General features: G+C 38.5%; 1 protein-coding gene across 1 annotated transcript; it reads right to left on the reverse strand.

The window, feature by feature from the left end:
• Positions 1-912: 912 nt before the first annotated feature.
• LOC121026326 (kelch repeat and BTB domain-containing protein 12) lies at positions 913-14,244 on the reverse strand. Its single transcript, XM_040469189.1, has 4 exons — positions 14,234-14,244; positions 8,821-9,999; positions 5,127-5,397; positions 913-3,047 (listed from the first exon to the last, which is right to left on the reverse strand). The coding sequence occupies exons 2-4, from the start codon at positions 9,888-9,890 to the stop codon at positions 2,865-2,867; spliced, it is 1,524 nt and encodes a 507-aa protein (XP_040325123.1). The 5' UTR covers positions 9,891-9,999; positions 14,234-14,244; the 3' UTR covers positions 913-2,864.
• Positions 14,245-15,288: the final 1,044 nt, after the last annotated feature.

Here is a 15,288-nt window from a genome sequence, read left to right on the forward strand (position 1 = left end):
GATAGGGTTGTTTCCAAAACCCTGGTTTTATAATTGCTTATTGAGGAGAGGATGTCAGCTCATTCACTTCTTCAATAGCCGGAAGCCTCCTGCTTTCACTTTGCTGTTGGCCTGCTAAATTCTTACTGCCACACAAAGTGCAGAAGCTTCTCAGAAAATTTAAAACATGTTTTCTCAACATTTTTTTGGTATTTCCACTGGGAAATACCTAGATAGTCTAGATATCTAGTGTTCCATACAGGAGAGTTAATACTGTATCAGTTTTTTATAAGCATTAAGTGAATTTCTTTATGCAAAGAATTCAGCAAAGTGTCTGTAACAGAAAGGAGCTAAAAAAATACAGTAGTTATAATAATGTCTGAATACTTACATTGTAGGGATTTTACATACCTTGTTTTATTTAATTTTGACTCTAATAAGAGGTAGGCATTCCAATTTTAATGTTAGCAAAAAAATATACATGTATTTACTAGGCCAAGGACATGTAAGTAATAAATGGTAGAGTCAGGATCTCAATCCAAATCTACTCAATTCCAAAGCTGGTACCTTCCCCACTTTACCACACTGCTTCTATGGTAAAGGAGATTTCAGAGGTTGTTATTTTGGGGTAGCCTCTAGACTAACTAGGAGATAGTAAGAAATTAAGTCTATTACAGGTATCAGGGGGAGGGATTATTGTTATAGTAACTGGCAGTGACCCCCATCACAGTGGGGCACATATAGATTCCCAAAAGCAGACAGGGCTTTCGCTAAAACAAGTAACAAATGACTGTAAGGCTCCTGTGTGAACCATTGACACTGATAAGGTTTTAGGGTTCTATATGGTATTTGCCCAAATTCCAGTTACACATACTATAAACAATGATATTTGAACTAAGGCTACCACAAAAGTCCTTAAACAGCTGAACTTCATTCCATTTCAAAGCTGATAAGTATATTTGGGTATTAAGTAGCGAATGGTGGGAACGTTGCCTTTTTGGTTTGAATCTTACAAGTGGGTGACTTTCATTTGAGTGATTATGAGACCGGTTCTCAGTTCTGAATATTCAGAAACTAGATTCTAAGTTACTACAAAAGCTTTCCTGACTGGTCTTTTCCATATCTAGTTTCTTCTCACCATTGATCTGTTCTCTAATCCTTGCCTCACCAACATTCCCCAAACATTCTTTAATCATGTTGCTTCTGCATGGTTTCTCACTACTTATTACTATTCTCAATTCTCTACTATAGGCCTTTGTAACTGGCTCCCAACTTACCTGTAAATTCTCTATCTCCCACAGTTCCCTGCTCCTGGTAGGCTCATTTACTCACTCTCCTTCCATTCTCTATTCTTACTACCTTCATTCTCACCTCCAAACCTCTGCTTATGCTTTCTCCCTACTCATTTTCTTTCCTGCCCCTCCACATGATCTCTCTTCCCGGGTGGGCTCTTTTCTCTCCTCACCTACCCAAATCTTACGGGTCCTTTAACATCTACCTCCTTTCATTCAGCTGTGGACATTTGTTTGTGCCAAGAAGCATAAGCTCCAAAATTTGTCTCTAAGGTTCCTTTTCCCCATCTAACTTACCCAAAAAACAAACAAAAATTTACATTTTTATCCCACATCTAGCCTAGTCGTGGCTCCACATTAGGGGAAATCTCATTTTTGTTCAATTGATACATCACTTTTATCCCTCTTTTGACTGCTTCCAACTTTAATATAATTAGGAGATCGGCCCTTCCCTCCCCAGAGTTATACATCTGTCCTAGGCAATCTATTCTAGTTTAGATATGGTCTCTTCTGGGCCTATGACACAGCATATGGTTATTACCAAGTAACAGATATATTTCCAGAGGAAAAACTTGATTATAATTACGAGTCTCATAACTGAGGTAGTTGTAAATTATGTTGCATAATGTTCTTAAAATTATAAAACTATTAATATTTGAGTGCATTAATTATTTTGCTTCATGCTGTGCAGGCAGCCAAGAGATAATGGCTTCCTTTTAGCAAAAAAAAAAAAAAAAAAAAAAGCTATTCAAATGCTTGGTTTGCTCTGAGCCCATATCTCGTGTTTTTTCTTTGCCATCTCTTTGGTACCCATCACCTTCCCTGTGTTTTTTCCAGTTAGTCATCAATGTGGATGAGATGACATAAACAATACTGGCATACTTATCAGTTTACCAGCCAAGTCCGCTTCCTTGTCCCAGTCTCACCCTTTCCCACACAGGAGCAGGACAGTGGGAGAGGGAGAGGAAGTGATGGAATCTGTTTAGAAGAGCCAAGGACATAATAAAAGAGGAAAAAACAAGAAGTGAAGAAGAGGGGAAACTTAGGAGATGTTCTAGAATTTCTACCCACTTTAGTGGGTATGAACCAGTCTTATACCATTCCCTACTGGTTAGGACAAGACCACACATATTTAGGACATAAGAAAAAAATGCATTCAGATGAGAATTATTTGATAATACCTCTACAGGAATTTGGTAGGTGAGGCAAAATGAAGAGGGTTGGCATAACTGGTGTCTTACCTATAGTGGCTGAATCTTCTATAAGCAGAGACAATCAAGGTTGCTAAAACCCACATTTCATCAACTAAAGGTGGCCAAAGGCTTATTCCCATTTCAAAATATTTTAGTTGATAGTATATATAAAGATGTATCACTACTGTTCTTGCATTCCAAGGGACCTGAAAATTCCATACAAATAATTTTGCTTTCAATAAGTCAGTGGACTTTCATTTAATCTTATCTGACTGCACTAGAAAAACAAGAAACAAAAGAACATTTTTGGCTAGTTATAGATACATCTGAACTGGGATGCAAGAGGAAGGAAGAATATGTCATTTTTACTGAGGTGAACTGCTCAGGAAAATAAAAGTAGTTATATTCTTTTAGCAATCTGCTTCTTCTTACCCAAAACATAAATCTCACTGTTGACTACGGCTGTACTGAATCGGTACTTAGAGAACTTCATGGGCGCCCGCTCTGTCCATTGATCTTGGCTGGGGTCATACTGCAACAGTCGGTTGCTTAGTCGATCTGGTTCTTCATCAGGAAGATCCATCTGTGTGAAATATGACAGCTGATGTAATAACATACCATTTAGAAATCTCTGTGAGTGCATGAGTGCAATTAATCAAAGCAGACAGCCAAGGAGATGAATAGAAGTTAGCTGTTGTGACTCACACTCACAAACACACCAGATCCCGTGACTTGGGGTGATGAGGACTCTGTCAATGTCAGAGGAATTTATGTTCTGTAATAATGGAGCTAGGGTGTCGGCCTACAGCAAACAATCTGTGATCTTAGCAATGAGACAAGACAGCATTTTTTAGAAAATGAAGTGATGGCAGAGCCTTAAAAATGAAACCAAACTTTCTTGAACAGTATTTAAAGTGTAATTTTATTTCCGCAAACGTTATTGGGCTAGAGTTTAATAATATTTGCAAGAGACTAATTTTAATAATTCATAAGGCATTTTTCTTTTTAATATTCTTCTAATCCAAATGGAATGAAATTATAAAAACGTTTTAGTGTTTTAATCATTAGAGTATTTTTACACTATAATTACGACCTATATGGGAATGGTCTGAACTCAATTTTTAAGATTTATGGATTAATACAAATTATTTGCAGTTATTTTAATGTATTTATTTACATACATTTTTAATGACTAGAAACAGTAAAAATTGAACTGTTTATTCTTACACACAAGAATATGGCTTCCCCTAATCATAAACTTTAGGTGAAGTGACGTGTTTTGTCTTCAATGTGTCAAGAACTTTTATGGCCTCAGTCTAAGGATGCTTAAATGGCTTTTGTTTTGGATGCAGGTGTTTGATATAGAAATAATTGCCATACTTATGAAAGTTGTAATTAATTTAATTACTTTAAATCCACCAGGGGTTATGATCACTGTGATACAATCACGAACCCACGTGAGCTTGCAGTTTAATGCTCTGTAGTTACAGCCCTGCAAATGCTTTTGTTATACGGTAAATATTCATGTGCCATTTGTGTGAAGATGTTATACAGGAACATTGTTGACTTTACTGTTTTAATTTTCCTTCTCATTTTTAAGTATTTGATCTTTATTTTAGTGGGAAGAAAACCAAAGAAAAGCTTCTATGTTGTCTTTGGAGCTTATTCATGCAATATTAACTATAAAATGGATAGCTCTGAAAAGCTTAACTACACATAATCAGTCAGGTCTCGGCTACTAGCTGTGATTAAATCTGTACTGCTTCTTGACACACAGCACAAATTTCACGAAGCATTAAATGCGGAGTTTAAGTTTTAAAAACAGGTATGATAAATGGCAAAATCCAAGCTCGTGAAATGAATGCAAAAAGCATCAGTTTGATCACAAGGCGAATTTCCAAAACAAGAAATCTTACAGGCTGAAAGAGGTTGACTTTTTGATATGAGGATGGACAGTGAGCTACGGAGAAGAGTTTTTACAAGGAAGACCCGCAGGCCAAGGCAGAAGGCAGCTGGCATGTTACTGCTGTGAGAGCTCAGGGCACTGGGAGGGACGGCCACGGAGAGAAGGAAGGGCCGCTATGGTCACACTCTACTGACTTTGCCATCTCGGCGTGTATCTCCTCGCAGGGCTTTACCGCAAACGGTATCTGCTGGTGCCCAGCAAAGACATGAAGTGTTTCCAATGACAATATACTTTTGTGGCAATGATCGTACCATCACAGGTTGGGTATTCCGGCTTCCTGGTTAGCGTAAGAGCTTTATATTTAGAAGAGACCTCAGAGTTACTTGGCCTTGGCTCACACAACTATTGAGCAGACAGAAGCAGCATGAAGATCCAGCTTCTCTGCCTCTAACTTAGATGCTCCCCACAGATAATTCCTCAGCATAAGCATCTTTCATAATTAGCAAGAATGGGAAGGATTATAAAGAGCATAGCATGAATACTGAATGAAGTCATATCTATGAATAACACACTTTAAAATTCATTCCCCTAAAATGCTTTAACACTTTACAATCTTAAGTTTGATATTCTATAAAGTAAAAGGCATTTTACCCAAATATAAGTCATGCTCTTTTAGTGTTCCACGAGTACATTTTTCAACACAGCAACCAGACGCGGCACGGCCATGCCAGTTAGGGATGCAGGAAATTTCTTAACCTGAGGGGTCCAGCCTCCGATCACGTAAAGTTTATTATTCACCGTGACTACGGCATGGCACGCCAACTGCAGTGGGAGGGGAGACACCCTTCTCCAACTGTCCCGTTCTACTGAGTACTTATCGACACAGTTTGTGATGAGATACTGGTTTTTAACTTTCATCTGTCCTCCTATAACATAGAGGTCATTACAGACACAGCCCAGAGCGTAGAGCTCTCGAAATTCAGCTGTGCATAACTTCTCCCAAAACTGGTTCCCTCTGTCATGATACCTGCCAATTAAGAGAGAGAACCTGGGATTAGTGTTAACTGGAACACAACTTACCCGAGAAACATACTTAAGTTTCTTTTCCAGCTACAAACAACATGATCTGGGTCCTACTATTGGTATGAGGAAGACACATTAATGTAAGATAGTAATACAGGTTTGTGCTTCTTTTTTTTGGCAAGGGTTGATGAACAGACTCTAATGTGCATAGAAACAATTAACCGTATCTCTCTGCCGAATTTATATATTTTGGTAGTTATTATTTATTGATTAATTTAGTTTAAATTCAAGTTAGTTAACATACAGTGTCGTCTTGGCTTCAGGAGTAGAATTTTAGAAAATATACTGACAAAGTATAGGTGATAGCTTTCATTTCCTAGTTCTGGGAAAGCAAATCAAGAATAGGAAGTCTTTCAGAAAATCCTTTGTAATTTTACTAGAAAGGAGGAATAAGTAAAAATGAAAAAATGGCACAATGTATTAGTCTGTGGAGTAGAAGTCTCACTTTAATACCATATTCAAGCAAGCAGCTTTCCAGCAAACTCAAAATACCTCAATTCAGAGATTTTTAATGGGACAATGTATGCTATGCAGAATTTTAAGGATTCTTCTTGTAGTGCTAACTGGCTGAGAACAGAGTCAAGAGAACCTGTAGGTGTCTGATACATTTAGCATCTACTTTAATGCTCTGGGTGTATGCTAATTTCCGTAATTTCTTCCACGAATAAGTGTATCTGTCTGAGAAGGGTTTGGGGTGGTAGAGACACAAGGATATTGGTTTCTCAATATCTCCTAGAGTCTGACACTTTGATTGTGTGTGTGTGTGTGTGTGTGTGTGTGTGTGTGTGTGTGTGGCGCATTATAGAGTCACTAAATGATCTTGTGGGTATCCTTTGTCTTGCCTCTTGATAATAGGAAGTCTGTTTTCTCCAATCATGATTTGGGACACGCAGTCTAAGATGGACAAAAGTACTCATGGGGACAGTGAGGTGTGAAATTAGATCTGTTCCAGGAAATCCAGAATGTATTCTGGAATTCAAAACTAAAACAAAACCAGGAAAATGTGGAAAATAAGAAAAGTTATTCTGTTTGGAAACAAATGAAACTATGAGTGTTCTATACAGAGGACAGTTTTAAAGTACAGACTACTTATTTTGCACCAAACATTTGACAGTTAATAGGATTATAGGAGTTTTCCCCAGCAGTTCTGGGCCAATTTTTATATTCTTCCCCAGAGATAACTGCTTACTTAGGGCTTGACAGGGAAGTTGGAAGATTACATTCCTTTCCTAGAGGGCATGTCTGGTTTGTCACAATCTGAATGCAGAAACTTAATGCTAGTTGTTGTCTATGCAATTCTAGGTAGGACACCGGTCCCTTGAATCACAGTTGGAATTTTCACCAGTACTTTTAATTGTATTGGGTTTTAGAAGAGGAAGGAGGGCTAGGTGTCATGGATGGGGGAATACTGAAGTAAAGCCAATTTATTAGTATATCAATAGAACTAAAAGAATGGGGTTTTGGCTTACTGAGACATGGTTTAAGAGAACAAGCCAAGGATGAAATATGTCCCATGAGGGTTGGGAAGTACACGTTTTCTGGGCAAGCTTGCTAATCTGATTTTTGTTTTGATACTTTAAAATGAAAATGGGGAGGAGAAAAGGACCAGATAAAAGTATAAAACATATTATTAAGAGAAATGGATAGAACATTAAAAAGACTGACAAAAGAGGTTCAGCATTCACAGAGGTTGATAGTGTAAAGACAGCCCCTATATCCTCAACTGTTTGTATAACTGAAGTATGAGGGAGAGTTAAAGAAGATGGAAAGGTAGATCTTTTTTTTTTTTTTTTTTTTTTTTTTTAAATAAATTACCTACTAGGGGCACCTCGGCAGTTCAGTCGGTTAAGCGTCCGACTCTTGATTTTAGCTCAGGTCATGATCTCATGGTTCATGAGATCGAGCCCTGCATCAGGCTCTGTGCTGACACTGCGGGGCCTGCTTGGGATTCTCTCTCTTCCCCTCTCTCTCTGTCCCTCTCAAAATAAGAAAGTATACTTAAAACAAATAATGACAGAACTGCAGCCTGTCTTGACGAGGAAGCAAAGTAGCAATCTAAAGAACCCAAGGTACCTGTACAAGAGGCTCTACGATGAAAAGAGGGACACCGAGGGATCTGATAGCCTGGCTCTGTAGTCTATACCTGATTATTCTGAGTAAGACTGTTCTTGCTGCCCAGGGACATGCTTTGTCCCCATGGGCATAGGGCCAGGTCACTCACCCAGGGCTCTGCAGTCCCTCCCCTATCACTACTAGGGGAGATGATGGTAAAAAAGGGACAGGCCTACAGTTCAAAAGAGATGGTGGAGTGTTAAGAGATGACAGAAAAATAATAGACCTCTTAAGTCTTCCTCCCAACTTTGCCATGAAGAGGAACTACTTTCTCACTGAAAAGTCTGAACAAACCCTCGTAAGAGGGAACTGAGAGGGGAAGGATACTGAAGGAGAGCTTTTCTACCTAGTATTTATTCTAGGTGCCTATTTCTCACTTACCCAGTTAGCTGAAGACCTGAATGCTCACTGAAGACTTGCTGAATAAACAGTAAACAGACACATCCTCCTCACATACAAGACCTATGCTACCTCTTAGCAGACACTCGTTCCTTTTATGATTCTAGGATTTGAAGCATTCTTAGACCACAAACATTTTACACTATTGGAGGTTTAGGAAAGATCTACAAATTAAGAATACAGAGTGAAAACTGATAGATAATTAGTAATTTTTGGTTGAGAAAAAAAAATTACTTGTTCCTCTGAATTATGAACTAGAAAATCAGCTCAAAGGAATCAATAAACTTTTCTTCTTGTTAAGTTATATCAACAAGCTCTTCAAAACCTAATCAGTTACACACTTTATTTTTTTTAAAGTTTATTATTTATTTTTGAGAGAGAGAGAGAGAGAAAATGAGTTCAAGGGGCAGAGAGAAAGGGAGAGAGAATCCAAAGCAGGCTCTGAGCTGTCAGCACAGAGCCTGATGTGGGGCTGCAACCCACAAACCATGAGATCATGCATGACCTGAGCCAAGTCAGACACTTAACCGACTGAGCCACCCAGAGGCCCCTCAATTACACCCTTTCTTTTGGATCAGAAATGAAAGCTAAGCATGAAAATATACAACGGAGTCATAATATATATACATTTACCTTATAGAAATCCAGCTGCATGCTCTTAACAAAAGGAGAAAAATAATTTTAGAATGTGGGTGATTTCATTATGAATGATAATACATATGTAGAATATGACATTACGGGGTAATTTTGACTACATGTAATTAAGATATGATTGCTCCTTGGGAAGTATTTCCTTCTACTGTTGCTAGAGTCAAGATAATTAAAACCAATTTACAAATATTTGCTAGATACAAACCTATATATTTCAACATTCTTGTTCTTTTGTCTAGCGAGTTTGGAGGCACTCGCTTCTCCGGCCACAATTATAGTGTTGTTTTCCGTGACGACACCAGCACACACGGTTCCCAAACCCTCTCCATACTTGGGAGATGAAATGAAATAGGTCTTCCGTGAAGCGGGATCATAACAAAAACTGGCCTCCCCATAGTTCCTGTGTCTTGACCTGATTCCTGAAGAATTGTTGCCAATGCAAAGCAAAAGACTAGTAGTCTCCATGCCATAACGGAGATTTAGAGAGTGCTGCTGGGGTGTCTTGATGGCTTTGAATGCGTTTTGAATGATGTCAATGCAAGCTGCATCACACAGAAGCATTGTGTTCCTTTTTAGGGCTTGTCTTAAAAAAGAAGGATTTATAAGTTCCAATCTGACCTGCTTCAAAAGCTCAACAAGATGTTCTGTGCGCAATTCTTGGTTATGATTTACCCATCTCAGGACTAAGTCCAGGATGCTCTCCTCCCTGGATATGTTCAAGTCATCTGATTTAATAAGCGTCAGAAATTGGTGTGCTCCGATTTCTAGTATTTCTTCATGTAAGCTCACCTCAGCAAAGTGCTGATATAAATATTTCTTCGATTGATCGGATAAATCTTCAGCTCCAATCTGCTTTGCAAAATAATAGATACCTACACAGTTCGAGGCATCCATATGGTCCATCATGTATTTTTGACACACACTAAAGATTTCTTCCATCTGCATAAAGTAGGCAGCCATAGCTACGGTCTGTACATTGGCATTGTTGATCTCCAAAGCCGCATTGTACATGTAGTTCAATATCACTGACACACTTTCTGCTGTAATGTCATGAAGTATGACTTCCCTTTGAGTACATTCAAGCAGTCCACAAGTGAACATAGCTTTGAAATAAGGACTAAATGCAGCCAGGACCAGCCTGTGGCAAGGAAATTTCTCCCCTTCTGCTATGAGTACTACGTCAATCATTTCTGCTAATTCTTTCATGTTCTTAACTTTATTCAGTAAATTCAAGCTATGTTGGTATTTTTCTTTTCCCTCAGCCTTGAGCTCCATGATACACTTTTCAATGTTTCTAAGTAAGTCTTCTTTAAATTTAGCTTGATTCTTGTGGGGCTATTTGCATGTCTGATTACTCACAAAGCAGAGATGTCCTGTAACACTCCTGAGGGAGAGAAAAGAATGTTTTCTTGTAAGAAAAAAATTCTCTGTAATTTAAATATGGAGCGTTAGTACTAAGAAGTATTTGTAAATAAATATTATCCATTCCAAACAGAGTTTAAGACAACCACTTTTGTGTCTAAAAATAATGCCATTGATTGCATAAACAGTAAATTATTAACTAACAACATTAACCTAATCAGCAGCAGAGATTTTTCTAGGAGGGCTGGAAAGTCCTCCCTTCCAAGGTGAATGGAGAGAGAGGTGATAAGCTGGCATGTTTTGCAAATACATTTCCAGTTACCAAATACAGCTGGCCGGCAAACAAAGGAGGCAGGGGCATCAGGTAGCCTTCTCTCTGAGGAGATGCATCATTGAAAATGTTATGCACACCCTCCCAAAGAAACACACCCACATGTTTAATGGCCACAAAACCATACAGGATGGCTGAGAAAAGAAGTCCATTAAAGTTCTGTGCAAACTTTTGCTACGGGGCAAACAACTCAAAACAGTGCTTTGCAAAGCATAACCAAATGTCTGCTGACCTGAGAATTTACAATACTTGAAACTTAGAACTAACTCATCCTAAACTTAGAAAGGACCCCAAAGCCAGCCTGTGTCTCCTTCCCCACTCCTTGCTCAGCTTCTCTTGGTTCCTGACTTCCTCATGGCATAGATGGACTCACTTCCGCCCTTAAAAAGCACTGGTCTAATCAGAAGTCTCTTTAAGCTCGTCTTCACCTTGCCCAGAGGAATGGTAACAGGGTATTTCAAGGGAGTTAAAGAGCTGTTTGGATTTAAAGAAGGGCATTCTAGAGTCAGCAACCCTCACGCGAAGAGCAGATCTCCAGGCCCCATCACCCTCTGTAGTTCTTACTTGGCTATTAGCTGTAAGCAATAAGAATAAATGATGGTAGGAAAGTCAGTGTTAGGAGTTAAGAGAGGAAGAGAGGTGATTATTTCAATCACGTGAAAGCATAATTTGTCAGCTATAGAGGTTGTAAATTTTCTACATTTCTGTAATCCTATCAAATCTCGATGAGATTTCTCCATCTCCATTCTCACTGTGTCTCAATGAGCAATGGCACTTGTTTCAGTGTTGAATGAAAGTTCATTTCAGGAAACAAGTGTTTAGGCATGACAGGAATGTTTAAGTATGTAATGGCAACTATAAGACCTAAAAATCACTGCGCTGGAGTGTGTGGAATTATAACAACCAGCCAATCTAAGAGTCTGCACAGACTTCAAATAGGAATAAAACCCTCTTTGCCAGATTTTCCAGCATTAATGGCTCAGCTTGATTTCAATAAAAGCTTAAGGCTTTCTTTGTGAGGCCTTGCAGGTTAAAAGTGAACCTCTGCTTTTTACTTTCATTTGTTTTAGATTTTACAAAGAGAATCCAATTATCGGTAATTAGGAGGTCATCATATTTCTGAGCTCTCCTACACCACATTATGGGTAGCCCAAATAATATTACGTGGGCTTCTTTGTACATAAACACATCAATTCACTTTATAGATGGCAGCTGTTACCTTGAGCTGAAAACCAGAAAAGTTTCCTCATAAGGAAATAAGTATTAGAAAATTTCTACTATTCCATCTGTAGGAATACATAAGAATCACTCAGAGGATAACCAATCCCAGTGCTGGAAAGCCAAGAGCAGTTTCCAGATAGGGTCACTAGATCTAGTATAATGCAGGCAGTCAAGACTCGTCAGTTTCTAAAGTGTTGACCTTGATGCTGCTAGGAAGAAACGAGATGCTGGGGACCCAAATATTATGACCATAACCCTAGGGTTTTGTATTTTTGAGGCAGGAACCAAACCACCCTTGTTGAGTTTGGTGGCATAGGGCTATCTTAATAAAAACACAGGCAGCATTAGTTTCAAAGAGAGTTAAAAAATGGACTAACTAGTACAATATGTTTGTTTTCTTTATAAACATAGTAGTATCTTATAAATGACTTTATAGTGGACAATGTTGGGTTTCCCCCAGCATCCCAACCTGCCTTCTCTTGGAGTCAATGGGGTAGGGCCACTGTGACTAGTTCAAGGATGGTGTGAGACCTGAGGTTGGCTTCATCAGTGTGAAGCTCACGTCTCTGGTTCGATGGTTGGAGGTGTCCATGTGTCATATAGATGAGAGGTCTGGACTGGCTACAGCCACATCTCCATAAGCCAGCATGAGGACAAAGCTAATACAGGGAAGAAGGCAGAGAATAGACAGTGACGGGTTCAAAACATGCTGTACATCTATATTTTTCAGGTTTCAGTGACAAACCATTTCCTTTACTGTTTACGCTAGTTTGAACTGGGATTGCTGAACTGATACTCAAGAGTCCTTATGGTACAAGTGGCAGGTGCAAAAATATCAAGAAAAGGTTGCCTAAGATGCTTGCAGTTGTATATGTTGTAAAATTTCACTTTCGTTATGTTCTTATGTTTTCTATTATTACATTGTCAAGTAAAAGAAAGATGGAAACTTCTAGCTATCTTCATTTCTTCATGACAGAAGACAACTATCACTAAGTCACTCTTCTGAGTTTACCTCTTCTCGTTAAATGGCCACAACATTTTACAGGTGCAGGAACAGAGTCTTGAACCCAGTTCCATCTGACTCCAAAGTCTGTACTCTTAACCATTCCCTCTTGTGCAAGTGCAGACAAACTAGGGCCACAGACTAAATATTTCAGGCTCTGTAGGCTCTAGGGTCTCTGCGCAGCTCAACTCTGCCATTGTAATGCAAAAGCAGCCAGAACTGATACATAAACAAAGGAGCCTGGCTGTGTGCCAGTGAAATGTTTTAGGGCTATTGAAACTTGAATTTCATATATTTTCACGTGTCACGAAACATTCTTCTGATTTCAAAAAAAAATTTTTTTAATGTTTATTTATTTTTGAGAGTTAGAGACAGAGCATGAGTTGGGGAGGGACAGAGAGAGAGGGGGAGACACAGAATCTGAAACAGGTTCCAGGCTCTAAGCTGTCAGCACAGAGCCTGACACAGGGAGGGCTCCAACTCTGGAACAGTGAAATCATGACCTAGGCCAAAGTTGGACGCTCAACAGACTGAACCACCCAGGCACCCTAACATTCTTCTGATTTTTAAAAGCTATTTAAAATTATAAAATCCATTCTTAGCTTATGGGCTATACAAAAACAGGCCACAGGTCAATGACTCTTGCTCTACTGTTATAAATAAATACATTTTCTAGATCGTGAGTAGGACAATATCCCATCTGGGTGCCTATTCTCCACTTCTCTGCATAAACCCAGCTGGGGAGTTTTGAGAAGGGTAATGGTCAGATCCCTATTTCAAAATGATCATCTGATTTTTCCCAAGGTCCCCAAAGAGAAATCAATTTCTTGCATAAATACTTTATTTGGATGCAGCTTGTCTGCCCCAAACATGGGCTTCAACAACAACAAACACTTTTAAAACAAAAATAACTGTTACAAACACTATGAAGAAACATTTATGAATTTTTTAGATGCATGTAAATATTTAAGTACCCCTTCCTTCCAATTGCCTTTTACACACCTCCTGAAATATGCTCTAAATTTCTATGGATTTATAGACCAAATGAATTTGCTGATGGAAACCCTGAAAAATACCCAAGCAGTTAAACTCACCACCATATTTCAAAGACATTCTCAGCATTGTTTCCTGTATGTATAAGGTGTAGAGAAGATACTGGCATTGCAGTGAGATGGCTTTGAAGGGACACCAGTCCTGGCTTTGCATCTGTTTGGATACTTGCTATAATCCTAAAATTATTTAACCTTTGAAAGCCTTGGTTTGTTCATCTGTATAATGGGCATAATGTACATAAATAAGGTAGTTAGGTTAGTTCTTGGCATCCAAGTGCTCAATAAATGGAAATTACTGTTATTTTACGGTAGTATAGCAGGGTGCAGCTCAGAGGCTAGAAACGTGGGCTTTGGCTGGGATTACTGAGGCCTGGGTTTGAATCCCTGCTCTACTATCTAGTGACATGAGCAAGTTTCTTAAGCCTCGTTCAGTCTTTTAACTGGAGATTAGCTTTGAGAATTATATAATAGTCGGGAGAATTAAATAAGGTCATGCATTTATAATATGTAATTTGCTTGGTAAAATCTGCTCGGTAAAGCTGAAGTAGGATATACCTGTACAAATAATTTTCTAATAATAACGATGTTTGGGTCCATATACAAACTGCTTGTGGGTACAGACACAGCTCATAAATAAAAGAGAGCTGACAGAAACTTTTTCTTGTAATGAGGGCAGAGAGGGCATTCTCCTTTCATCAGCAAAACAAAACTGTATAAATGTTCTCAATGATATCAATGGGAAGTTATTCTCTGCTCCAATTTATAGAAGACTGAACTGGTGCATTCATATTAATAGTACCCATAATAACAGAGAAAAATGAGTAGCGAAGATAAATACAAATCACAAGAATAATGCCTAATTACTCTGCAAATCCAAAATGCAGTTATACCCGTGTCCAGTATATTTAGTTTTGAGAGATGGACTGCTACAAATTTTATTGTGGCATAAAAATGTTAATTTAAACTGCCAATGATTTGCTTTTATGATGTTTGATTTTATAATCTTTACATTACCTTTTCCTAAATAACAAATGATACATGACCTTCTTCCATGTGTTGAAGTCAAAACTAGTTTAAATTTAATAGTAGCACTGTTTGAAATGGCAAAACTTTGGAAATAACCAAAATATCGATTAACGTGAGAATGGTAGTACATTCCCTCAAGAGAATACTGCACAACATAAACAAAGAACTTCTCTGTGAGTTTGAAATTACATCAAAATAAAAAGTTAAAAATGCTATATACATACAACTGTGGTGGAATATAAAGAAATGAAGGGTAATTATAAAACCGACCAAATTCAGGATAGGGTTGCCTTCAGGAAGTGCGAAGGAGGGGATACATTGGAGAACGGCACAGCACGTGTCACGGTGAGCACCGCATAATGTACGAAACTGTCCAATCTCTACGTTGTACACCTGAAACTATTATAACATTGTAGGTCAAATATACTTCAATAATAAGGATTAACAAAATTTTTCCTGAGCTTCTTTTCACCGCCAGCACTCCTTGTTCAAACATTATGAGGTCCTTCACAGTCTGGCATCTCCCAACCTTTCCTGCTTCATCTCCTGGCTTTCCTTCCTTATACTTCTCAATCTTTCAGTAGTACCGAACCACTAACAATTCTGATGCAACTTGTATCCTCTTCTGGGTTGCATGTCTGTATAGCTTCCCTAGTCTCTAGGGATGTGTGGAGCATT

Source organism: Herpailurus yagouaroundi, unplaced genomic scaffold (assembly GCF_014898765.1).
Source record: "Herpailurus yagouaroundi ecotype Mexico unplaced genomic scaffold, PumYag 77818, whole genome shotgun sequence".
Classification (NCBI taxonomy): Eukaryota; Metazoa; Chordata; class Mammalia; order Carnivora; family Felidae; genus Herpailurus; species Herpailurus yagouaroundi.